The sequence below is a fragment of the Pleurodeles waltl genome, chromosome 10 (assembly GCF_031143425.1).
Source record: "Pleurodeles waltl isolate 20211129_DDA chromosome 10, aPleWal1.hap1.20221129, whole genome shotgun sequence".
Lineage (NCBI taxonomy): Eukaryota > Metazoa > Chordata > Amphibia > Caudata > Salamandridae > Pleurodeles > Pleurodeles waltl.
The window spans coordinates 467,229,960-467,256,443 of NC_090449.1; the positions used below are offsets into that span (position 1 = coordinate 467,229,960).

Consider the following 26,484-nt stretch of genomic DNA (forward strand, 5'->3'; position numbering starts at 1 on the left):
CAGAACACATGTAGTTGGATAGAGAAATGGAAGAACGTCAGATATCTTCTGGAATAGATGTCAACAATATGCCCATATTTTTAAGAAAGTTGTCTTTTTCTTGTTACATAGTACTTTATGATGGATTCCTTCTTCTTCAAAATGATTAAAGAAGATGATAATATTGGCCAACTCACTTGTACGCAATGTACTTTTTTGGGAGTCTTAAGTAGCACACTGATCTCTCTGTTCACATCCATTTCTGTTTTTGACCCTAAGTGGGAGGAGGCTGGACTGGCTGGTCTTCTTGGTCTGACTGCTCAGCATCCTGTGATTCAGGAATTCAGATTCGGAACCGATCCTGTTCCCACCCCAACCCATCCCATGGAGGAGCAGAATGCACAGGTCCACAGATCCAAACACGAGACTGTAATACGCACCCCTGCCAAGGTAAAAGGAGCTCAAGTCCTATTGTCAAGCTTTTCTCCATTTTGTGTTGCTTGTTTTCAAAGATGATGCATCGTGTTCACCCTTCTATTTTAAGACTGAGGATACCAAGGGATGTACTACAAAAAGTGGTCCTTGACTTGAATGGGCATATGTGCCTGCTTCTTGCTCCCTGCATTAAGGGATTATAGAAGGATCTACAGATGCTTGTGCTGCCTGTTCTAAATTAGGGACAGCGCTGGCACTTTTAATTGTACTGGTGTGGTCACAAGGGATGTTTCCTCTTTAGCATGGGGAAGTGTCTCCATGCAAATAAGGCAATACTTTGCCTCTCTGCCCGCAATGTATTACAGAGGCAAGTGCAGAGGCAAAGTGCTGATAGGAGGCACACTGACTGTGTGCCACATAAAGGTGGCGCAGGGTTAATGTGCCACAGAGGGACCCCCTTGTTACGGGTACACAGGGGTCTTATGCATTCCTCATCTGGTGGGTGTAGTCACTCAGTGCACCCAACTGCAGGGGGATCACTGTCCCCTTATAATGTTCAGTCAGGTGTGTCGCTTCAGGGAAAACTGGAACAGTGGCTTGAAACACTTTAAACAGTTGGTCTCTTTTCACAAATGAGCTGTTCTCTAAGCAGGTGCGAGTTTCAGCCTGCTTTGGGAATTGCAAATTTCCCTGTAATAGGAGGCACTGTCGCAGTCTGCTACTGGTGCAGCCACTTAGAAAATGGCATGGTACAGACGGGGTCAGTATGCTGTTCATTAAATATGAACCCAGGACAGCAATGGTTACACAAGATATATTAATTGTATAACATTAACCAATTAAGACATTCAAGATAGTCTTCCGCATGCTGCTTTCAATATTTAATACGAACCAATATTAATGTAGTTAGACCAAATTTTACTTTGTATTATGACTTTTCTGGTCAAGCTCCATTTGGAAGTCGGGTCCACTTAGCTGCCACATATTCTCAGTAATGAAAATGTTACACTTATAAACAGAGAACATTCCCAAGACATGGTCAGTGCAGAACTGTCTTCTGTACTGCACATCAGTTTGGCTGTGCTAGCACCCCTTTGTTTTTACATCCTCCTAAGTAGGCCCTAATCCTCAGGACAGTATTCCTGTCTATCTCTTGTTTCAATACATAGCTATTAATATTGGTTCTACCCTCTGTGCTAAGCAAGACCCACATTATCTAGTCAGACAGGTCTGCCGCAGGGGAGCAAAACTGAGAGGAAAAATATAACACAACCTTATTTAAACAGAATATATGCGGCTAAAGTCTGACAATGGACCACATAAACAGCTGGTGCCTTAATTAAAACACAAAGGTCCAAATAAAAACTTCTAATGGAAATAAACCAGGCCGATGTATTTCATATGCTATGGTAGAGGGACTACATGGATTTTACAACAGATATGCGGTGCACCCCCAAAGACAAAGGTGTGCCTCCAATATGGCAGTTAGCTTATGATGAGCTGAGGAAGTGTAAGAGGGAAAATATAAGACAACCTTATTTAAACAGTACATATTCACCTAAAGGCTTACAATGGACCAAATGAACAGCTAGTGTCCAAATTAAAACACAAAGGTCTAAATAAAAACTTCTAATGGAAATAAATCAGGCAGACGTTACTTAATATGCCATGGTAAAGGGACTGCATGAATTTTACAACAGATGTGTGGTGCACTCACAAAGACGATAGACCGCCTTCAATCAGGTAGGCAGGCTATGAGGAGCCGAGAAAGCGTAAGAGCTTGAGAGCTTACCAAGGGCGCACTTGTGGTGTCCCAAATATAGGAGCTGACTAGGGATTTGCTGAGGAACACTGCAGGGCTAAAGCTAAAATGTTTAAGGTGGGTCATTTGTCACTCCAACACAGAGCCTTACTCAGATCTGCTGGGCACCTGGACACTAAAATAGATCACCACAAAGAAACTGTGTGTTGCAAAGGGATGAAAACGCTAAAAGCATCTCTTCGTAGACATGCTGTATATGTGGTGAGGAGGCTAATACACTAAAACACAGCACCTACTAGCGCGTATTCACAAGTACGGGCAGCAGGTAATGGTTATTATATGTGAATGGGGGATGTTTCTTAATTCTAGTGTTCTCCTGAACTTTGTGCTGCCCCTTGATGTTATGCAGTCTATCCTATCCTGCATAGCTATCATTAATTGCTAGTCTTCTGTTTCAGAGCTCTGCCCGGAAGACATGATCTATCAATCAGCTGAGGAATGCCGCAGTGGGGGAGGACCGTGCCCACGGCTCTGCTTGGACCAAGCTACCAATGTAGAGTGTACCACTGCTTGCTATGAGGGCTGCTACTGCCCAGAGGGCCTCTTTCTGCAAAACAACAGCTGCGTGCCTCCCAGCCAGTGCTTGTGCTACCATAAGGGCACACTCTACCAACCAGGAGACACAACTGTCCTCGATTCCTGCAACAACTGGTAGGAGAAGGGAATTTTGGTGATTAATGTCACTGTGGGTAGCAATTTGTGACTTAAATGCAACGATTCCCATATATTTCTAGAGGATAGTAAAATTATTTGGAAGAAAACAATATCTTATCTCTTGCCATGTTCCCAACTTTCAATGGCATAATTTAACTGTAAAACAACCGTACTTTGTATTTATTAAGCACGTTTGTGTTCATTTTGTGACCAAAATATTGAGAAGATAAGTGCATATAGGTAAGTATAGATTTACTATTCTTAACTCCACACTTACGTACCTTGAAGATACATATTTTGCTAAATACATATATGTGTAGTTAAGTACAGTAAACCTATTCTTCACTATATATACTTATCTGGTCAATATGTTGGCCCTCGATATGTGCCTACAATATTTTGGTAGCCCTGGTATCCTGGAGTCAATAGTAATATGAAATATTGCAGTGGGCTACTGAACGATAATCTTTGAATATGATTCTCCGGATCCTCATTGGTAATTTTTTCTGTGGCTGTTCAATGTTTCAACTGATGGTCTGACGTCCTGGAGTTGACCTTCCACACGCCAGAAGTCTTCCAGTGGGACAGCTTCATTTGTCAGTGAGCGGCAACTGAACTGTAATTTAGCAGCCAATGGAGGCAATAAGGGCCAGATGTACAAAGGGGTTTTGTGGTCACAGATGGCCCGATTTGCAGAATGGGGCCGTTTGCAAGCACACTATGGCGGTCATTACAACCCTGGCGGACGGTGTTAAAGAGGCGGTAAGACCGCCAACAGGCTGGCGGTCTTTTTTTGAGTATTATGACCATGGCGGTTCTGCCGCTTCTCCATTCCACCCGCCAGGGCAGAGACGACCGCTGGGCTGGAGACCAGGGTCTCCAGCCCGGCGGCCGTGACAGTACCGCCGCCGGTATTTTGACCCGGCTTACCGCCGTGGATTTCCAGCGGTAGGAACTGCCATGAAATCCATCGCGGTAAGCACTATCAGTGCCAGGGAATTTCTACCCTGGCACTGATAGGGGTCTCCCCCACCTCCCACCCCCACCCCGACTCCCTCCCCTACACCCCCCACCACTCCTGCCACCCCCCAAAGGTGGCAGGACCCCCCTCCCCACCCCAACATTACCTTACACATACACACTCGACACGCATGCAGGCACCACCAACACACATACAAGCACACACACCGACATACATGCCAACATCCACACACACAGTCAGTCATGCACACCCACATTCAAACATACATGCGCACATCCATACAGACATACCTACAGACATACACGCACTCATTCCCAAAACACGCAACACCCCCACAAGCATACACGCACTCACACACCCCTCTACATACACCCACGCACACCCCCGTGCACCCACACAACACACAGCACCCCCCCACTCTCCTCCCCTAACAGACGATTGACTTACCTGTTCCGTCGATCCTCCTGGAGGGGACGGGAGCCATGGGGGCAGCTCCGCCGACACCACACCGCCAACAGAAAAACGCTGCGCCGAATCACAGGACGTGATTCGCTGGACGGTGTTCTGTTGGCGTGGCGGTGGAGGTGGAGCAACCTCCACTTCCCCGCCGCCCGTCACTATGGCTGTTGGCGGCTCTCCGTTGGAAAAACGACATAGAGCTGCCAACAGTCATAATACGCCGAGCGGAAAACCGCCACCACTGGCGGTCTTCAGCACGGCGGTCCCTCGGCGGTCTTGTAAAAAGACCACTGAGGTTGTAATGACCCCCATGTCTTTTGCTATGTACAAACCACAAATTGTGATTTATTAAAACTTTACTGAATCACTGTTTTGGTTTGTGACCCAATAATGATTCAGTATTTGGAGGAGGGGTGTTTGGGGTGCCCTTCCAAATATCAAATTGAAATGGTATGCATTAAGGTTTTGCAACTGAAACCTGCTCACAAAACATTACCATTTTCCCGACTACACTCATGTAGTGGTAACTCAGTTGCAAGGGACCCTTTTCCCTTAGAGAATGATCCCATTGACCACTGCCTACTCTTAAATTTTTTTTACTTTCACTTCTTTTTTTTTAGTGCATCCTGTTGGACAGCAGGCCACTATCCCTGTGATGACTGTGATTCTTTGTGGGTCATAAATTGCGACCTACCTCATTAATATTCATGATGTAGGCCGATTTGCGGCCACCAAGATTCAGTATTTTGCAAACCGACTTAGGACGAAATAGGTTGGTTTGCAAAATAAAATACTGCACTGGCCGTACAAATATTGCTTGCAAATTGTGACCAGTATCTTATGGCCAAAACGTTCTATATTCGGCTAAAGTGTCTATAAACAAAACTATTTTCAGTGTCTTATAGAGTAAAACGACACTCCACGCCTAACTAGACAGACTGGAACCTCAAATCAGTGCTTTCAAGATGTTTTATTAGCAAGATATTTATTTTTGTGCTGCCTTTGTGGAGACACTGAGTCCATAGAGCTTGGAAGTGAGGAAGAAACTCACTGTTACACAAAGAAAAACTTTAAGCAGTAGCACTTTGCTCCATTTCCAAATGATGGAGTTGCACAACCTTGAATGCACACCTGCAATGCCTCTTTTACAGATACTGAATTGGCGAGTGAAAGTGCTGTGACTCTACCTACTAATTAGCCAATTGCTTCTACATGGTGCTCTCAGATAGAGCAATTTGTTGGAATAACGATGCACCGCCCTTTATAAAACAGAAACAGAACTTTGCTGTTTTTGAAAATACATGGCACCTCCTGATTTTGCTGGGTCTGGGTAACAGTAAAGTCCATTTATTAGATAAATTGAGCCTTGATGACACCTACACAGATTCAGTATGGAGAGGTGAAACGATCATCTACTAGTAAAGGTAACCGCAAATGTATACATTGCCTTGACTCAGTCACTCTAATTTTTCAAAAAAGAAATAACTCATGTCTGGATGCACAATCACACTAAATACCATTGTATTTTCTAAGTTTGCGCCAATTTTGCATCAAAAAATTACGCAAATGCGGCGCTAAAAAAGTATAAATATGGGCCATGGAGTCTTGCTTTTTAATTTATGAGCATTGTTTTAAACACACTGGGCACATGACAGGCATTTCATTTTCTGTTGCTCAAATGTAAATCGATATACCCACTCCTTAATTTGTGCCAGTGGTTGCAGGTGGTGGGCACCAGTACAAGTTTTTTTGGGACTAGTACTTACTTTTCATCGTAAGACTTTGATCTAGAGCAAGAGAGGGACATGCAGAAAATGCAGAAAGAATGGGCAAGATAAAAATAGGAAAAGAGTGACAAAGGAAAAAAGCAGGGAAAAAAGCAACCTGCAAGAGTTAGACACCGTGCTTCTAAGAAAACATTTGGGCCCCTGCACTGACATTTTCACAAATTAGCACTAGATATACCAATTGTAGCAAATGTATATCTGGGCCATAAATAACATGTTTGCAACACACTGTGTAGTTTACAACTGAACCTTATATAGTTTATGCAACATAGAATGTGCGCATAATTATCCTCCAAGGACATACACATTTTCTGTCACAATCCCAATCTAAGGACTTGTGATCTTTTTTTATACATAACTCATAAGACACCTACAGTACTCTGTGTCCTGGTGTTTTGCCATTTTAGACTGGAGAAGCCTATAATGTGCTCACCCGGTGGAGGTTGAGTGATGCCTTCTTATCTGGACATAATTATCTTGCTTTTAGATCCTCCTTAGGTAAATTTTGAATATATTCAAAGCTTGCCAGGATGACAACAGTGGTAATTCTTGGTGCAGTGAGATGTTTTAAGCTGATGAATCTGAAAATGATTCCATGCTAGAGAACCAATGTGGCAGGCAAGTAACTCTCCCGTCTTTGTAACCGGCAGCATGTGGTCATGGTTCTTTTTATTTTTGCACTATGCAGAAATGTGTTTAGTACTACAAGAGAAAATATTTTCAATAAAGACACACGTTTGTTTGCTTTTGTGAAAGTCCTGAAGGAGTAACTTAGGGCCAAACAGTTTGCGACAAGCAAAAGGCCTAACGCGATGCACATCAATTTGAGGATGCGACTCGCAAATAGGAATGGGTGTTCCTTTCTTATTTGCGACCGCATCGCCATGCTGAGTTGCTTTGTGACCACAAATGTGGTCGCAAACCAACTCGCAGTTACCACCCACTTGAAGTCGGTGGTAACTCATTCGCAAAAGTGAAGGGGTCCCCAGGGGACTCCTTCCCCTTTGTGAGTGCCGAAAAAACCGAAACCAAATGGTTTCGGAAGTTTTTCTTTTTGCAACTCGTTTTCCTTTAAGGAAAACGGGCTGCAAAAAGGAAAAAAAACTGCTTTATTAAAAAAGCAGTCACAGACATGGAGGTTTGCTGTCTCCAGCAGGCCACCATCCCTGTGAGTGCAGGGACTCGCTATGGGATCGCAATTTGCAACCCACCTCATTAATATTCATGAGGTGGGTCTTTGTGACCCCATAGTGAGTCGCAGAAGGTGTCTGAGACACCTTTCTGGATGCAATTTTGCGAGTTACAAATTGTGAGTCGGTATGACTCGCAATTTGCAAGTTGCAAAATTTTACTTACCTACATCTGGCCCTGAGGGCCTTATTTAGTTTGGTGGGAGGGTTTTACAAGTGCAGTATAACTTATGGCATTTGTACTAAGGCAGACAGGATATACGGCATGTTTTGACTGAGCATCCAAAACTCGAAAAAAAGCCCTATGTCATTTGAGTTTAGTCAATGACTGTCTGCGTAAAATCAGAGAGAATTTGAGAATTTGTCTCTCAATTTAGATCAGAGGCATGTGTATTGTTAGAAATGGGTTCTCTAGTTGGCAGAGGTATATACCTATGTCCAAATAGGGACCACAATCCTAGTCAGGGTAAGTCACATACAATCCAAATTATCCTGTGCCCACCCTCTGGTAGCTTGGCAACAAGCAGTCAGGCTTAACTTAGAATGCAATGTATAAAGTATTTGTGCAATAAATCATACAGTAACATAGTGAAAACAGCATAAAAATACACAACACAGGTTTAGAAAAAATTACAAAGATCCAGTAAGCACAAGTTGAAATATCTCTTTTAAAAGGTTTAAAAGAGTATCACTCCTTTAGAAAGAAACAGTTGTCTCTTTCTTTCACACAGTACCTGGTACGTGTTAAAAATAACAACGCACGGAGACCACAGAGGAGGAGATGCATGGAAAGCTAGGGTGTTGCGTCAAATTTTCCAGCGCAACACAGACAATGCGTTGTTTCTTTCCACGTTGCAATGGGTTTGCGTAATTTTTCGGCGCACAGTCTTGGTTCCTCACTGCGATGCGGGGATATTTTAACACCCAGGGGCAATGCGTTGAAATCATTGACGTGCTGGAAGAAGGCAGGGGTGCTGCGTTGATCCGTTAGGATCCTAATTTTTCCATTGCAAGGCAGATGCTCCGTCAAATTTCCAGTTGGGAAGTCTGGCTGTGTCGTTGTGGTCAACTGTACGTCAATTTCTCAGTTGCAAGGCAGGCTTTGTATAATTTCTCAGCATGTGTTGCACCAATTTCCGATGCAGATGGAGGTTCATGAAGAGATGAAGTCTATTTAGCCCTCAGACTTCAGAAAACAGGAGGCAAGCTCAATCCAAGCCCTTGGAGAGCACTTTTGGGGAAGGCAGAGTCCTTCTCAGCAAAGTCAGAGGCCAGCAGGACTGCAGGGCAACAGCAGGGCAGCAGTCTTTCTCAACAAAACAGTCAAGATGAGTCCTATGAGCAGCCAGGCAGTTCCTCTTGACAGGACGCAAATGTAGTTCCAGAAATGTCTGAGATGATGGGGACAGAGATCCCATTTATATACCAAAAATGCCTTTGAAGAGGGTGAGACTTCAAAGAGTGGTTTTGCAGTGCACAAGTTCTCCTTTCAGTTCAGTCTTGTCTGCCAGGGTCCCAGTAGGGGGTTTGGCAGTCCATTGTATGAGGGCAGGCCAATGGCCCTGAAATGTAAGTGTCAGGCCCTCCACCCTTCCAAGCCCAGGAAGACCCATTCATTATGCAGATGAGTGCAGGTGTGACTGAGTGTCCGGTGGTTGTGGTTGCCTGGGTGAAATGCAAAAGGAAGCTGTCAACCAGCCTAGGCTAGCCAAGACGTTGATTGAAGACAGGCTGTAAGACACAGATGGTTTTTAAGTGCAGAGAAATGATCCCCTTCTAAAAGTGGCAATTCTAAAATAGTAATATAAAATTCAACCTTTCCAAAAAGCAGGATTTTCTATTACTATTCTGGCCATACTAAATATGACCTGGTTACCCCTTTCAGATCTGAATCTACCACTCAAAAAGTGTATGAGGGCAGTCCTAATGCTAGTCTATGAAAGGAGCAGGCCTCACAGTAGTGGAAAACTAATTTAGGAGTTTCTCACTACCAGGACATATAAAACACATATGTACATGTCCTGCCTTTTACCTACATAGCATCCTGCCCTATGGGTTACCTAGGGTCTACCTTAAGGGTGACATATGTAGAGAAAGGAGGGTTTAAGGCTTGTCAAGTACTTTTAAGAGTATATGCACTTTATCACTGGTCAGCAGTGGAAAAGTGTGCAGAGCCCCAAAACCAGCAAAAACAGTGTCAGAAAAGTGGAAGGAGCTAGGCAAAAGGTTGGGGGATGACCAACCTAAGGCTGTCAGGTCTAACAGGTATGATTTGCTCTTTTGTGAAAAATCTATTTGTGTGCTTGTTGTTAAAAAAATATATTGGTGTTCGGCAGACAAATAGTTTTGTTGTTCTTCTAATGATGGTAATTTTGTGTTTGTTACACATATGCTTTCCTGACAACCTTCAGTAAAGAGTATAACCTCCATTGCTTTTCTGTCTTTCAGTACCTGTGTCGCTGGAGAAATGATGTGTGGGAATGAGCCCTGCCCAGGCATGTCACTATTTCTACTAGACTATGGGTGTGCCAACTGGTGGATGTTCACCTACTTTGGGGAAAGAGTCTTGCCTTCAGAGGAAGTTTGTTAATTCCATTTGTAGATAGAAAGTGTTTGTGTTGCTATCTCAGGTGTAGTCTACTAGGAACTAGAGAGATAATCTGCTCCCAGCAAAATATTTATGAGGTCAGTCTAGGTGCAAATGCAAATGCTAAGAAATTAAGGGGGAGTATTTATTACTTGTTGGCACAGAGCAGCACCACAGGCCTTCTTGCTGCACTGACCTGGTCAAAAGTAAAAGGCAGGACTGCACCAAATCTATAAGATACAGCGCATTCCTGTCCTTTTCCCCTGCACTGGTGCACAATGAACTGCCATGCTCCAACGCAGGCAAGTGTCTCTGCGTTGCAGAGATGATTGTTTTTCTGCAAGACAGGACAACTTCCTGCACAAAAACACTAAGGAGAGGCCTTTTCCTCTTGTTATGTGTTGCAGAATGCAGCACATATAGAAAAAGGAAAAACACAATAAGAAATAAAGGTATTTCTCCTCGTTGCGCCTCCATTACGGCTCCCCTAGGAGGACTAGGCATTTGACGCATTCCCAGGTTCATATAATCTTGTAAATCTGGGAATGCATCAAAATCTATGGGTTTTGCGTGGGCATTCCACTGCAACACCCATGCACGCCTCTTTAATGCATAGTAAGGCAACACATCAACCTGCTCTGTGTTGCCTCACTCCATTATCTACAAGGCCAAGAATAGCCACGCAAAGTGGCTTTGCATGGCCTTGTAGATATGGGCATGCAGCCTACACTGATGGTGCATCAAAAAAGTGAAGCACTGGTGGCACAAGCCTCCTGGAAATAAGCCCTCGTAGTGACATGGACATGCGATGCTTACTGTGGTTAATGGAAGTGCAATGCCCACCATGAAAGTTATTTTACTTAAGTGCAATATTTAAGTGGAACCTTTTGCTTCAGTGGAAAAGTTTGTTACCTAAAAAATAAAAGTGTTGCATATTGAAGATTTTTTTATTACATTATAGTTTGATGCCTATAATGAAATGTGTTTTCGTTAAGGAGGATTTTGCTTTCGTTGGAATTTGATAACTTTAATGGAATTGTGTTAAGCTTAGTGGAAAATGCTGCCTTTAGTGGATGTACTGGGGTCATCATTAGAAAGGTGTTGCTTTTAGGAGAAGTTTGATGATTTTGATGAACGAATAAACATAAAGCACGTGATTTGGGGTGTCCCATTACTGTATTGGGGGTCTTTATCCATAAATCGATGCCTGGATCCCTTTGGAGAACATTCTTCTGTTCAATGCAATTGTTTTACTTTTCTGTGGGAATGTTTGCCTCCTTCTGGCATCTGTTGCTTTCCTTGAAATGCATGCTTCCACCTAGCCATGCTTTGCATCTTTGGAAGTTTATTAAAGCCTTAACTACCACCAAGCTCTCATAGACCAGGTACTGTTAACCATATATTGATGTATTGATTAAGATTGGTTATCCAAATCCACTGTTGCTGTGGTGTAGTAAAATGAGTCATAAAAGTTACCACGGAGATGTACCATGAATCTTCTTGATTGTGCACTAATAATAATAATGATGATATAATAATAAAAAACTTCAGAAAACTACCTCATGGTATAGTATATTCAGAGATGAGGTTGGGGGTACTCACACAAGGAAGAGACGAGTAAAAGGGAGTTCAGTTAGAAGTTGGTTAACCAGTTTCTCTACTGTAACTGCAACTCTATCAGCTCTAATTTGTACTTTATTTAGCAGTATTAACTACAGTACTGCCCCTTTTGCTTCAGTGTCTGTCCTGTGGGTGCCTCTGCAGGAGGCATCCAGTGTAGTCGTATAGTCCATGTGGTGGGCAGAACTTGGGTAATTGGTCCATGAGTAAATGATAGGGACTGGCTAGGCCATAATGCAAAGTGTTCCTCCTTAAGCGCAGTATGAACACAGAGCAGTTTTTTTACTGACATGAAGGGCACCGATCTACTTAGGGATCACATATTTTGGAGAAGTGAGGCAAATCAGGTTACCATCAATTATGCCTGATGAAGCATTTGAGGATCCTCTTCCTCAGGTATTCAGTGCTCTGATTCTATCAGTGCTGGTGTCAGTGAGCTGGAACCATAAATATTATCTTGGAAACAGACTTGAGCATTAGTTAATGCCTGTGTGAGGGTTTCTTGTTATTAAAGAAATTTTTAATAAAAAAAAACTCAAACAATTGCCTACTTGATTACTTAGAGTAAATATTCCTGGTTCTTTACACAATGAGATAAATGAGCATCCTAATTGTTGGGTTACTTATTTATTGTTTGATGGAACGTATTATGCACAGCTTATGCTGCTGATTTATTGTATGTATGAAGAGCAAGAGATCTGTGCACAAAAGGCATGAGGTTGACAAGATACTTGCAAACAATGTTTTTTTCATGCTTTAGCATTAGTTTGCAAGGGTGAGATGGCTCAGAATAAGCTAGACTTTCACCGGAATGTTGTGTCTTGTCACTCATCACTGTTGCAGTGGACTGTGGCTGGAGCATTTGGACAATATGGAGCTCTTGCAGTAGAACCTGCAATGTCGGGACAAGGAGACGTTACCGCTCTGGAACCAACCCACCGGCAGCCTATGGGGGACTTGAGTGTGAAGGATCCAATGTGGAGATCGAGTTCTGCAGCCTCCAGCCCTGTCGAGGTGAGAGACAGAACACTTCTACCTTCAATGAAGAACCCACAATCCATAGTCCAAGCAAATCATTGTGGGTGATTGCTGGGGTTATCCTTTCATTCCTTCTTACAACTGATCTTTCTCTCCTTCTTAGTGCAGCACCATGCTTGTCAAACCTCAAAAGAAATTCTCATTGTTCTCCCAAACTTTAGTGTAATATTATTACTAATACTAGAGGATACTCTTAGTTCTCAAAGCCTCCAGTTTTAGAATGTGATGGCCAACCATTAAATGCCACTGAGCACATTAATACCTTAGAAACCTAATAAATGACAATTTGCCAACTGAAAAGCCCCATCCCCCTTCACTTGAGTTTCTTATAAGGTATGTGAAGTGAAATGCACTACCCTCTGTAATTAACTTAACATTTACATTCTTTTATGTTATTTATGTTTATGGTTCTCTTTATTTTGCTTTTGAATTAATTTCATTTGTATGTTTTTTTTACCCTCTATCCCCACATCCTATGACCCTTCCTCATTAATTTTCATCTGCTTTTGGTCTGATGTTATTACTTCATAATTGGTATTTACATATTAATTTTGATGTTTTATGTTGTGCCACCAAGCTTGCCTTGGTCACTTCTGTAGCTAAAATAAATGTGAGGTTGTAAGGTTGATCAGTTTATTATTTTACACAATCAATCTTCATTATATGTGACAGAGCTTGTTACAAAGCTTCAGGTTTGTAATACTGATTGTGAGGTTATAGGAGATATTCCAAATGATCCTGAATTTTATATCAGTCATCCACAACAGGGTTTGCCGATCCAGTGATACTCATTGCTTTCTCTGTGTTCTGAGGAGTCACCAATATGATTGCAGAGACCAGGTGGAGACAGGTGGAGAACTTCAAAGGTTCTGGTTCCTTAGCCAGCACTTCAAGTACAGTGCCTTATAATAAACCAGGTTACAGATCTTCTTGGAGACATTGGTCCTGCTATGACTGGTATTGTAACTACTAAATTTCAGCCTGTTGTTTGTGTATGCCTCTTTCTACATTTGCCACAGCAACTGTGAAGAGGTTAGACAAGTGCCCTGTTGAATTGCAATCTCTGCACTAATGCCTATTTTCACAGGGATCACAACTGTAAGTGGTGCAATGTTTACCATACCTTAATTACAATGGCATGAAGATTTCTTCACTTTTATTGTCTCTAGGAGACAAATGTTTTTCCCTGTGGAGATAGGACTTCCTCAAGACCTTAAGCACTTTGAGATTGTTTCTGTTGCGCTTCCCAGCCTGGAAGAGGAGCTTTTCAGTGCTCACAAACTCATGAATTTGTTGGCGTTCACAGACGTCCAAGGCAAATTACACCTTGTGTGGGGTGTATTGCAATATAAGTATAAGTAGTCATGGTAACAATTATGCACTAGTAAAACCATTTACACCTACCTTATATGAATAGCTGTCATATGTAAATGAAGCAATTTTCAGCTGTAGACACTTTTCTGACCAAAAGTGACTTTGTGAATTGTACCACAAGACTTGTAGGAATTATTAATATGGTCCTGAGGACTTTAAAAACAGCAGTCCCACTTTATACTTTTTACTGGTCCCACAGCAGAAATGTATGAGTGAAGGGGTGTTAAAGGTGGTGAGAAGGTTATGGATTCATATGCTACTGCTCCTCCAGCAGCTAGAAAGAGGGGTGTGTGTGTGTGCACACGTCGGTAAGATGGCTTGTTGTTTAGCACTGACTGATCATACCTGTTGTGACATATACATCATGAATATGAACCCTGGAAAGAACAACTCTTCTCTCTATTGTTTCACGTTTAAACAACTTCATACCCATATGTGCGTGCATGCAAAGTATTTTTTACTACTGAAAGGCCCTTAACAATGCTTACCTTGAACCAGTATTTGCAGGTGGGGCCCACTAGAACTCAATTTTGGGGGGTCTTCACTTTTTTTCCTCACCAGACTTTGGCCCAGAGCAAGCGAGTGAAAAACACACATGCGGGAATGGAGGAGGATGAGAAAGACTGGAAAACCATGACAAAAATAGAAAGCTGAACCCTGCAAGTGTGAAATAAAATGACAGGGAGTGTGTTGGTAAAAGGCATGAGGTGAAAACAAGACTATGCATCCTTGGTATTTAGCAACACCAATATTCAGTAGTGCCAGCTGCTTGCTTCTGAGTAAAGTTTTGGGCCTTGGGCACTTATTATTTTACAAATTAGTCAGGCCCCCCCTATAGTCTTCATGCATGGCCTTTTAGGCCCACATTTAATCATGTAAAATGGTACACCAGAAGTCCCAGAATGCATAGTGCTGTCGGCTTACAAAAGCCAAAATTGTTCGTTTGGAAGCAATGCGCCCCCTGAATATTGAAGACCACATATTGTAGTATGGGACTATTGAGAACAAACTATCGAAACTGAAGTATGGAAGGGTAACCAGTAGTACAATCCTTTTATCATCATACTAGTTGCAATCCCTGTTTATTACCTGTTAGAAATGGGGTCTGTGGTTGGCAGAGGTATACAGCTTTGTCCACATAGGGACCACAATCCTAGTCAGGGTAAGTCACACACAATCCAAAGTATCCTGTGGCCACCCTCTGGTAACTTGGCACTGAGCAGTCAAGCTTAACTTAGAAGGCAATGTGTAAAGTATTTCTGCAATAAATAATCAGAAACACAGTGAAAACACCACAAAAATACACCACACAGGTTGAGAAAAAATATAGGATATTTTTCTGGTTGAATTAAGGTCAAAATGATAAAGATTCAGGAAGCACAAGTTGAAATATCACTTTTGCAAGATTAAAAAGAGTCTTAGATCTTAAAGATCAACAGTAGTCTCTTGTTTGCACAAGGTACCTGGCTTGCATAAAAAAATACATGCACGTAGACTGCAGAGGAGGAGATTTGTGGAAAAATAGGGTGTGCAACAAAATTTCCGGCGTGGCACAGACAATGCGTCATTTCTTTCCATGCTGCAAGGGGCTTTGCATCGATTTCCGGTGCGCAGTCTTGGTTCCTCACTGCGATGCAGGGACCTCTTGATGCCCAAGGTTGATGCAGAGAAATCCTGGCGTGCGGGACGAAGTCACAGTATATGAGGGTAGCCCTAATGCTAGCTTATGAAAGGAGCAGGCCTCACAGTAGTGGAAAACGAATTTAAGAGTTTTCCCCTACCAGGACATATAAAACACACAGGTATATGTCCTGCCTTTTATCTACATAGCACCCTGCCTATGGGTAACCTAGGGCCTATCTTAAGGGTGACTTATATGTAGAAAAAGGGGAGGTTAAGGCTTGGCAAGTACTTTTAAATGCCAAGTCGAAGTGGCAGTAAAACTGCACACACAGGCCTTGCAATGGAAGGCCTGAGACATGGTTAAGGGGCTACTTAAGTGGGTGGCAGAATAAGTGCTGCAGGCCCACTAGTAGCATTTAATTTAGAGGCCCTGGGAACATGTAGTGCTTTTTATTAGGAACTTAGAAGTAAATCAAATATGGCAATTGGGAATGGAGCAATGTTACCATGTTTAATCGAGCGAGCATATGCACTTTAGAACTGGTTAGCAGTGGTAAAGCTCACAGAGTCCTAGAACCAGCGAAAGCACTGTCAGAAATGTGGAGAGAGGCAAGCAAAAAGTTGTGGGATGACCACCCTAAGGCTGTCAGGTCTAACACCTGTGAAGCAAAGAAATGTTTGCATACAACACATTTACCGGGTGACTCCTTGAAGACTGACTCCCTGAAGATTGATACCTGGACAAAACGTGAGGTTTCTGTGCATTAATATGAATCTTTCAAGATATATGGCAATACTCACCATTTGTGTTTATGATGACTGATACTCTCATTTTGCTGCGTTCCTCCAGGTTCAGCTGGCAACTGGGGTCCTTGGTCGGACTGCTCAGTGCCTTGTGGGGGAGGATACAGGAATCGCACGCGGGCCAGTGTGGTGCTACGCAGGATCGAATTCTCCACTTGTAATCGCCATCCCTGCCCAGGTGAGGACATTCAATATTTTGACTTCTGGGGTGTGCCAACTCAAAGTCATATGTTCTCCTTTTCTTCTGTATTATGTTTTCCCTTCTCATCTAGACATGGAGAAAGTCCTGGTTTCTGACAGCATTCTGAGCTAGGTCAGCCATCTGAAATCCTTGACCTCATGGTCCACCAATCACAGGGTTGTCAGCTCACAGAGGCAGTAGCCCTGCCCTATATATGGTAAGGCTAATGGCCTGCATTTAACAGCCTAGGTCCCGGGCAGTGAAAACAAACAGTGGCCCCCACTGACATGCAGAAAACTCCCTATGAATCAGGGCCATTGTTTTCTTTATTTTTCACATGTCAACTCAGGCTTTGGGAGTTTCTGGAATGCCAAGAGGCCCAAGTAATATTGCAGTCCACTTGGCATTCAGCCTTGCCTACAGTACATCCACCTCACCAGCAGACACGCTGTAGGTACAGAGATCCTCTTTAGGTAGGTGGAAATCTGTAAATATGGCAGGCAGCTGAGTGCAGAGGCAAAAGTCTCCGCTGACTTGTGGACCATCTACAGTGGTAAAAATGACCTCTTAAATCTGTGCATTACTGAGTGTAGGGCTATGAATGACACTGGGGGTTCAGGCTTTCTTTTTCAAAATTATAGCTCTGAGTAAGTGTATATAAATGAGAGCAGGTCTCTGAGTGATGATGGGTATTATAAAGACTGGCACAGACATCTGAACCAGTGGTGTAACATAAGCCCCTGCAGCCCCTGTGGTGTAGAAAGCATATGCCAATTGGCATATGCCCCTTCAGGGGACTGCTAACCCTTCAGGGGTCATGCCAAGGTCAATGAATATCTGTGTGGGATGGGAGACTGCAGGGACCTCCTCACATTCTGCATGGGGGGCATGATTTTGCAATACACCACTACTCTGAATCACTCTGGGTATTTTCGGGAGAAAATCATACATTAGCAGAACCCTGACTCATGCTGCGTATTATCAGGAGCCGATTCATGAGTAAGAAAAAACCCTAGACACCCAGGATAATCAGAAAATCAGAAAACGTCTCTTTAGCAAGTTATGTATTTTTGGGTGTGTGTATATATATATATATATATATATATATATATATATATATATATATGCAAAAAACAAAGGAGAACTCTGGGAAGTTCCCAATTTTAGGTGGAGAGCTGCTCTAGTAAGGAGCACCCTGCAACACCAGCGACACTCTAGATTTGCTCACCTCAAATGTCTGCTTATCTAGCAAAGTCTTTAAGCATAGGAATAGCACAGTGCTATCCTCGCCGAGCTAGATAATGACAAAGTCTTTTGCCATTTGTACAGCAAAATCTTTATGTCTGGACAAAGCTATACCCCTCTGAAGAGCTCTAATGAGAGCGAAACACGTGTCAGGGGTTGCTTTATTCATTTCAGGTTGGCTTGGACGGTATTTGACCAGTCCAAAGCTGTAATACTGTGCCTGGAGTGGTAAATGGCTTTTGTCATTTTACAGCTCGGCAAGGATGACACTATGTCAATCCTATGCTTAAAGATTTTGCTGTACAAATGGCAAAATACTTTGTCATTATCTAGCTCGGCGAGGATAGCACTGTGCTATTCCTATGCTTAAAGACTTTGCTAGATAAGCAGACATTTGAGGTGAGCAAATCTAGAGTGTCGCTGGTGTTGCAGGGTGCTCCTTACTAGAGCAGCTCTCCACCTAAAATTGGGAACTTCCCAGAGTTCTCCTTTGTTTTTTGCATAATTTATGCGTCGCTCTATCCCTGAAAGGGTTTTGGTTTGACTTATACTGGGTGCTCCCTTGTGTCTGGACAAAGCTATACCCCTCTGAAGAGCTCTAATGAGAGCGAAACACGTGTCAGGGGTTGCTTTACTCATTTCAGGTTGGCTTGGACGGTATTTGACCAGTCCAAAGCTGTAATACTGTGCCTGGAGTGGTAAATGGCTTTTGTCATTTTACAGCTCGGCAAGGATGACACTATATCAATCCTAAGCTTAAAGATTTTGCTGTACAAATGGCAAAAGACTTTGTCATTATCTAGCTCGGCGAGGATAGCACTGTGCTATTCCTATGCTTAAAGACTTTGCTAGATAAGCAGACATTTGAGGTGAGCAAATCTAGAGTGTCGCTGGTGTTGCAGGGTGCTCCTTACTAGAGCAGCTCTCCACCTAAAATTGGGAACTTCCCAGAGTTCTCCTTTGTTTTTTGCATAATTTATGCGTCGCTCTATCCCTGAAAGGGTTTTGGTTTTATATATATATATATATATAAAAAAAACAAAAGAAATGATTGCCACGCACTCCGCTCAGCCACAGAATAAATTTAAGTGGTTTTTCGGTGCAAAAGAAAAAGAACAACACGTTTCAACTATACAGTCTTCTTCTTAGTTCTATAGTCCTTTCTCTAACAGGTCTATTTATACTGTCTATCTCACACACCAATCCAATGCATTCTGGTTATGATAGTTCAATTATACAATATAAAACAAAATTTCACTAAATTTATACTAAATTTCATCAATTCAAAATTTGTTAATCCCATGAAATAATATTAATGATATAAAAAATATATATTTATAACTTAAAAGACTAATTATCATAAATTAGAGAAAGAACCAGATAATTATAAATTATAATTCTACAATATTCAGCCATTTCATTTGAATTCATGATTAAATAAACCTCAAAATTCATCTCCCTAATTATTTACTCACAATTCATTTCTCAAGTGTAAATCATGTAAAAGAAAAAGTGAATTAATTAATATAATTCTGTAATTTAATATTCAATCATGGCTCTGATAATATTTTTTGTAAAATAAATTCAGGTTCATTTTAATTCAGAGATGGACATAAAGCTCCTCATCATAATTAAGCCCTAACGGGGTCTTAGTCCTCATTGAGATAATATACTTAGATTCCAGTTGTCTCAATTTTTTTACTCTATCTCCACCTCTTTCATTTTCAGGAATGTGGTCTATCCCATAATAGCGTAACATTCTCCAACTGTTTGTTTCATGTTGTTGGAAGTGTTTGGCTAAGGCATATGTTTGATCTTTATGTAATACTGCTCTGACATGCTCTAAAATTCTTTTCTTTAGCATGCAGATTGTACTGCCTACGTATCTCAAGCCACAATGACATTCAATTACATAAACTGTAAATTTGGTATTGCAAGTTATTCGATATTTTATGTTCATTACCGTTTTATCCCATAATTTTACAGTTTCATATATATACATATAGATAGATAGATATATAGATATAAATATATATATCTAAAAGAAAAAAGGAACAAATATTCAGAACACTCTCTCAAGAAGGTGAAGCACACAGTTTACTACTGTAACTGACGCCTTTCGCCCCACACCCAGGCTTGTTCACATAAATTCACCATATTGTGAAACCCACTTAAACCCTTGTGAAAAGAAACAGAAAAATAAACATAGGACTATCCTGTCTAGATTATTGTGGCAGACATCTTTTTTTCCTCCTTTGTGTATCTTTGAAAAAACATATATCACAATAACAAAATTCTATATAATTAAGTAAAGAAATACTCATATCACAATCAGTTCCTTAATAATTTTTAATTCTACTAATTTGTTTTTCACAAAAGAGCTATGACCTATCCTATTTGTAAGTCGACTGACTATCCTCACATATTAACACACCACATGTTGCTATTAATGTTAATTCATTATATATATAGAGATAGATAGGTAGAGATAGATAGATAGATAGATAGATAGATAGATAGATAGATAGATAGATAGATAGATAGATAGATAGATAGAGTTATCTCAAGCCTCAAGTAACTATAACTCGTGCCCTAAGGTAACTATGACTCCTGCCAGGAACAGTTTTTTGTAACCTTTGTTTTTTTTAAGAAAATTTCTAGTTTTTAAACATTTTCATTTCATAACTGTAACGTCCCTGTAACAGTTTTTTTCAGTGAATTTCTAACATTTTTTTTAATGTATAGTTATTTTCATTAGTATACGTTAATCCAACAAACATTGTGCCCAACGGCGGTTAGCTGTGCCAACCCCACACTGCACAACCTGAGCAGACCAACCCCTATAACCACCGAACCCCGTGCTGTCACTGCCTTTGGCTGTGCACAGCAGGAGTTTGCCACAGGGCCTGGCCTGCGACCAACCCCTGATAACCACCCATATCAGAACCGCGCAGGGCTGAAGGCCTGTGGCCTGGCCCTGCAGCCAACCCCCATAACCACCCAACCCTGCACCATGCACAGCCGAACAGTCTGTCTCTCCTCGTGTGAGAATAGGTGTGAGAGTGTCTCTCTGGGTATGAAAGTGGGTGTGTGATGGTCTGAGTTGGTCTGTGACTTGGTGTGTGAGGGTCTGAGTGGGTCTGTGACTGGGTGCGTCAGTGTTTGAGTGGGTCTGTGAATGGATTCATCAGTGTCTGAGTGGGTCTTTGAGTGGTTGCATGAGAGTCTGAGTTGGTTTGTGAGTGGGTGCATGAGTGTCTGAGTGGGTCTGTCAGTGGATGCGTGAGAGTCTGAGTGGGTACGTCAGTGTCTGAGTGGGTTTGTGAGTGGGTGCATGAGGGTCTGAGTGGGTTTGTGAGTGGGTGTATGAGTGTCTGAGTGGGTCTGAAAGTGGGCGTGGGAGACTATGAGTGGGTGTGTGAGTGGGCACATGAGCCTCTGAGTGCATGTATGAGGGAATTAATCAGTGTATGAATAAGTAGGTGAATTTTTATTTTATTTTTATTTTTGCTTATTTGTGATTAATCTTGATAAGTCTTGATTCATTGCAAATATTGCGTATAGTGAAGAAAAATTATTTTAAACCCATAATTTGACCCTCAATCAGCCTTATATCACACTCCTGGGGTCAGGGTGCCTCTACCCTGACCCCTTATGCTACTTTTCATTTTGTTTTTCAGCCCTAGGGACCCTCTCCCATAACATAAAGTAGCAGCCGCAACTTTCTGCTCACCTTGCGACCAGTCAATTACAGAGCTTCTATTCGCACGCGCATTCACAAAAATGTGCGAATATTCATGAATTATTCATAACCTTAGATTTACAAATTTGGATTTTCTTTAATTTCTCGTAAACTTCGGAATTGATTTACAACATATATGCAAAAGCATAATCTGCATACCGAAACCTCGCTTTCTGCCGCATTTGGTGTAATTCCGTCCAGTGGTTCGGGCTGTAGCCTTGTTCAAAGGTCCTATGGGAATTAACATGTGAAACCCTACTTTTTTGAGCAAATACTACAACCAAACAAAATAGATGAGACAATGAGTGAATGACCAAGGTATGTTGATAAGCAAACAACCATATAGTTCAGTCTTATTAGACTAGACATACGGTTGCCTATTCACACACTCTTGTGAAGTATCAAGAGGTATGTTTACAGATAGTGTTGATGGCCTTTCGACCCTACATGGGATAAGAGTCTCTCACCAGCACTCGCTGCACTGCTGAACACTGTCACACTGTTGGAGTGGGTAAGACTGAAACTGGGCCTTTCGGGTCCCAGGTATTCACTGCTGCACTTTTGACTGAAATTCTAGAGTTGAATCCTGAAGAGTCGAAAGGGAACTCCTGAGTATTGCATAACAATTTGCATTCCCTGATGCAGCCTTCAGTGAATGGGGAATAGCCCTGAACACGCCACACAAAGGAGGATGAGACAGGGAGTTACCTGACAACTACTAGAGCCCCTAACTTAAAGGAGGATTGTGTTGTTGCTACTGAATATTGTATTTCTTTTTATTATTAAAGAAGGGATTTGACTGGACATTAATTTGTTGTTCGTCCTGTCTGCACTTTGAGTTATGAGTTGTGTTCACTGGCCTGTATCTACATCCCCCCAGGGGAGCCTTGGTTACTCGACCACAGCTACCACTGACAGTCAAGTGCTGAAAGGGTTCCTGGACCAGTTGAGAGGGATCTATAATAGGTCGGGCCCTGGGACATCAGTAGAAAATGGCCTCAATGGCCATATTTGGGCCAAGTAGCCCCCTGTATGCCCTGTGACCCTCTGAAAGGGCTTCTTACATTGACCTCTCTACAAACAGGATCAGAAACAATTATCTGGGAGGGCTTGATTTGACTTAGTATTGCTTGAACACTGAGGGAACTGATAATCATTTGTAATATGTGAAGGCTGGCCATGCACTAAAACATAGCAAGATTTGCAAAGAAGGCAACTGGGATGTGATCAGAGAGATGCTTGGATTTTATTAAGGGCCAGACTTTATAGAGAATTTTGACCAACTTTGAAGACAATATGCGCTATATACCTAAGCCTTGAAAAAGTGACCTGGTGGTTGTGAAACATGCTGTCTTAATTTTGCCACTATCTATCTGTGTAAAGATGCCAGAAATAGTACAAATGTAAATAACTACTATAAAATAGATATGTTATGATTTGTGTGTCCCAGTGTCTAACTTACAATTTATTGAGACATTATTGTGTAAGCTTTCTCTACTAAGAAGCACTAAAACAGTGCAGCATAAAATTAAATTCATCTCATTTAAATCTTGTTAATAGTAATTGAAATTGCATTATGGTGCTCAAACGTATATGTTTTTAAAATACAATTGATGTTTATAGTGTTCAATAATGTGCAGAAGGGTGGTACATCTATAAAGCCAACAAGCACCCTTTTCTCTTTTTACTATACAATTGTAATCAGTAAATGTTTCCCAGTATGCTGCAGCAATTATATGTCCTGAAGAAAAAATAAAACTCCTGTATTTTGAATGTGAGTTTCAACACTTGTACATAGGAGGTATGTTTGATGCTCATAGTAGTTTGGTATATTGCTGTATGTAGATGAAGCAACCATCTAGTCTGAGGTAATAAACATTGTCACACACGATGTGACTGTTTCTGTTTCATCTTTCTTTATTAGAGTTTTAACATAGAACAGGGGATGAACGGTACAGGGAAAGAGAGCATGACTCTGGGATGAACAAACACTGCCAAACAGGTGCAGTACATGGTAGAAGACATACATGGCATAAGTGATAGCCCGCTAGGTCCAGTACGCTCAAGGGCTGATTTATGAGTGTGTTAGGATGTAGGTATGATGTCTCAGTGCTGCCTGTGATGCTCATTAGAAAAACAGGGCAAAGCAGAGTGGGGTGGGGTGTAAGGAGGAGGAAAGAAGATGAGGATGGGCAGGTGGGATTGGGGTAGCAACAGGAGAGAGAGGGGGGAGGAGGGTTTCCGAAGGCCCATGGAAGAATGGATGGGGTAGAGAAGAAAAGGAGGGTATTGAGAGGGAGGGCTAGTGACAGAAAAAGAGAAGGAAGGGAAGAGAAGAGGGATGGGAAGGGAAGGGAGAGGGGTGAAAACACGAATGGAAGGAAGATGAGCCCCAACAGGGGGCGCAACGTGAGGCCGCAGGGTTAAGGACAGCCAGCAGGGGAGCATTCAGTCCCTCTGCCATGGGCCAGGATACCTATCGCCCTTCGTTCTGTAAGAATGGTGCCCAAGTGAGGAGGATGGTCTGCGCCTTGTCCTGCAGGTTATAGATGACTCGCCCATACAAGGCCATCTGATACATAGCCGAGATGACATTTAATAAGGGTGAGTGCACAGTTGCGAGTGCTATATGAAGTAGATGACTCTCAAGTGACAAGAGGTCTAAGAAGTCCTAGAGGTCATGCAATAGGATCAAAGTACGCGGTAGGGGTGTTGTGCCTGGAAGGGTCTCACTGAGAGTGACGCCCACTGCTCCCAAAAGGGTCAGTCCATGGGGCATTCATAGAGTATATAAACTAGGTCACAGCAACCACAGTGCCTGTAGTTTGTGTGGGGCAGCAAGCCTGCCACCTGCAATTTCATGGGGGTCCGGTGCCGGTAATGCTGGAATTTAAAGAGGCAGAACTTCAGCCACATCTCTCTGGTGCTTTGATGCAGCGAATCCATGTGTTCTGCCCAGTCCTCCAGCTTATATTCCGTCTGAAATCTGGTTTGCCACTTAATGCGAAGAATGTCCACAGGGGTCAGGAGAAGATATTGCAGCTCAAGAGGCTATAGAAGCCAGACAACACCCCTCCGGAGCCAATCCCACGCTCTGAGATAGGAGGCCACAGTGAAAGACATGACGGTCCAGGGGGCTTGACCCCAGGAATGGGGTGAGGCAGTGCCGCAGCTGGAGATACAGCCAGGACTGGTGAGATGGGAGACAAAATTCCTTGCAGAGAACTAAAAGGGTTTGAGGGCTCCTTGGTCAGGTACTTGTTAGATTGTGTAAATACCCGTATCATGCCACACACACCAGTTCAGAACCTCCTCCGATGTAGAGGCCAGCGTTACCCCACAGAGGTGCATGTTCATAGTGATGAGCATCCACATCAAAAAGGCTGTGAGCTCTCTACCATGAATTGGACATTGTGTGGAGCATTGGATTCCTGGGGCCCGGGGTAGGGTGCAGGATTCCCGTATAGGGATATAACCCTAATGGGCAGTCCACCAGAGTCTGTTCCACCATCACCCACATCGGCGGGTCTGGAGTCCCAGTAAGCAAGTAAGCGAGATGTACCAAGTGAAGGGCAAGGGTGTAGTGTTCAACTGAGGGGAGGCCCTGGCCACCGTCACTAGAGCGACGGGCCATGGGTTTGCTGCAAGCTATCCTGGGGTGAGACGACCCCCAGACGAAAGACCATATGCCTTTGTCCACTCTCTGCATCAGTGAGAGGTCACCAACAAGGGGAGCATGCCAAGGACATAGGTGTACAGTGGCAGTGTCACTATCCTTACCACCTTCACCCTGCCCCAGAGTGATAGGCCGAGGTGGGCCCACCTCTCAAAGTCCAGCTTCATGCGTACCATCAGGGGGTCAAGCTTGTCAGCCATGATGTGGTTCAGGCCACGGTTGATGTAGATCCCCAAGTTCTTTAAAAGCAAGGACTTCCACTGAAAAGGGTAAGCATAAACCACAGCTCTGGTGATCACCCAGCACATAGGCAGTTCCTCGCTTTTGTCAAAGCTGATCCTGTAGGCAGAGAGTGCTGCAAAGCCAGAGATTGCTTCTAGGGGGACTGGCAGGAAACATGATAGGTCTGAGAGTGTAATCAGGATATCGTCGGCATATAGATAGATGGTTGAACTCCCCCAGGAATTAGAATACTGGTCAGTCATGGGGATTGATGCAGGACCGCTGCAAATGGCTCCATGGTGAGAAGGAACAGGAGGGGTGACAGTGGCCAACCCTGCAGGGTCCCCCAGTATACTGGGAATGGATTCGAGAGGAAGCCTCAGCAGTTAACCTGGGCAGAGGGTGAGTCAGATAGCCACCAGACCTAAGTTATGAAGTCTTCTCCCAGGCTGAATCTCCAGAGAGTCGCAGATATTCCCACTCAATCCTGTCAAACGCCTTCTCACATTCTAGTGGGAGGGTGAGTGCATAGTTGTGCATGTCCTTGGCTGACCACAGGGCTTGAGTAAGAGTACAGAGGTGGTTCCGGGAGGGGTGCCTGGGGGCAAACCCTACCTGCGTGTAATGGATCAGGGATGGAATCATCCCCCAGAGGCTGACTGCCAGGAACCTGGGGAGGATCTTTACGTCTCCGTTGAGCAGCAAAATGGGTCTGTAGCTCCTGCAGAGGAGGGGGTTCTTCCCAGGTTTGGGGAGAAGCACGATAACAGCTTGGTTCTAAATGGAGCCAAGAGCCTGTGCGCTCGGCCTCCCGAAAGGCCTCTTAGAGGGAGTCCACTTTCTCCTCGACTGCCCATTTACAAAACTCTGCAGTAAGGCATCTTTCCCCGGGGCTTTGTGGAATGGGAGCTAAGAGAGATTGCCTGCGCTATATCTGATTTGGTGATTTTCCCCTGGAGTAGGTCTCTACCTGACTTGTTGAGGCTAGGGAGATGCACGCTACCAAAAAAGACTTTCAGGCAAGAAGGGTCAGCCACCACCTCTGGCGTGTACAGGGCCCGGTA

At 43.0% G+C, this 26,484-nt stretch overlaps 1 protein-coding gene across 1 annotated transcript in view; it reads left to right on the forward strand.

The window, feature by feature from the left end:
- LOC138261625 (SCO-spondin-like) overlaps nucleotides 1-26,484 on the forward strand; it is a 1,514,343-nt gene that overhangs the window by 654,112 nt on the left and 833,747 nt on the right. Inside the window, exons 63-67 of the mRNA XM_069210750.1 lie at nucleotides 259-429; nucleotides 2,635-2,887; nucleotides 9,757-9,803; nucleotides 12,359-12,529; nucleotides 16,401-16,532. Coding sequence (XP_069066851.1) covers nucleotides 259-429; nucleotides 2,635-2,887; nucleotides 9,757-9,803; nucleotides 12,359-12,529; nucleotides 16,401-16,532 — 774 coding nt within the window. The remainder of the gene's footprint in view (nucleotides 1-258; nucleotides 430-2,634; nucleotides 2,888-9,756; nucleotides 9,804-12,358; nucleotides 12,530-16,400; nucleotides 16,533-26,484) is intronic.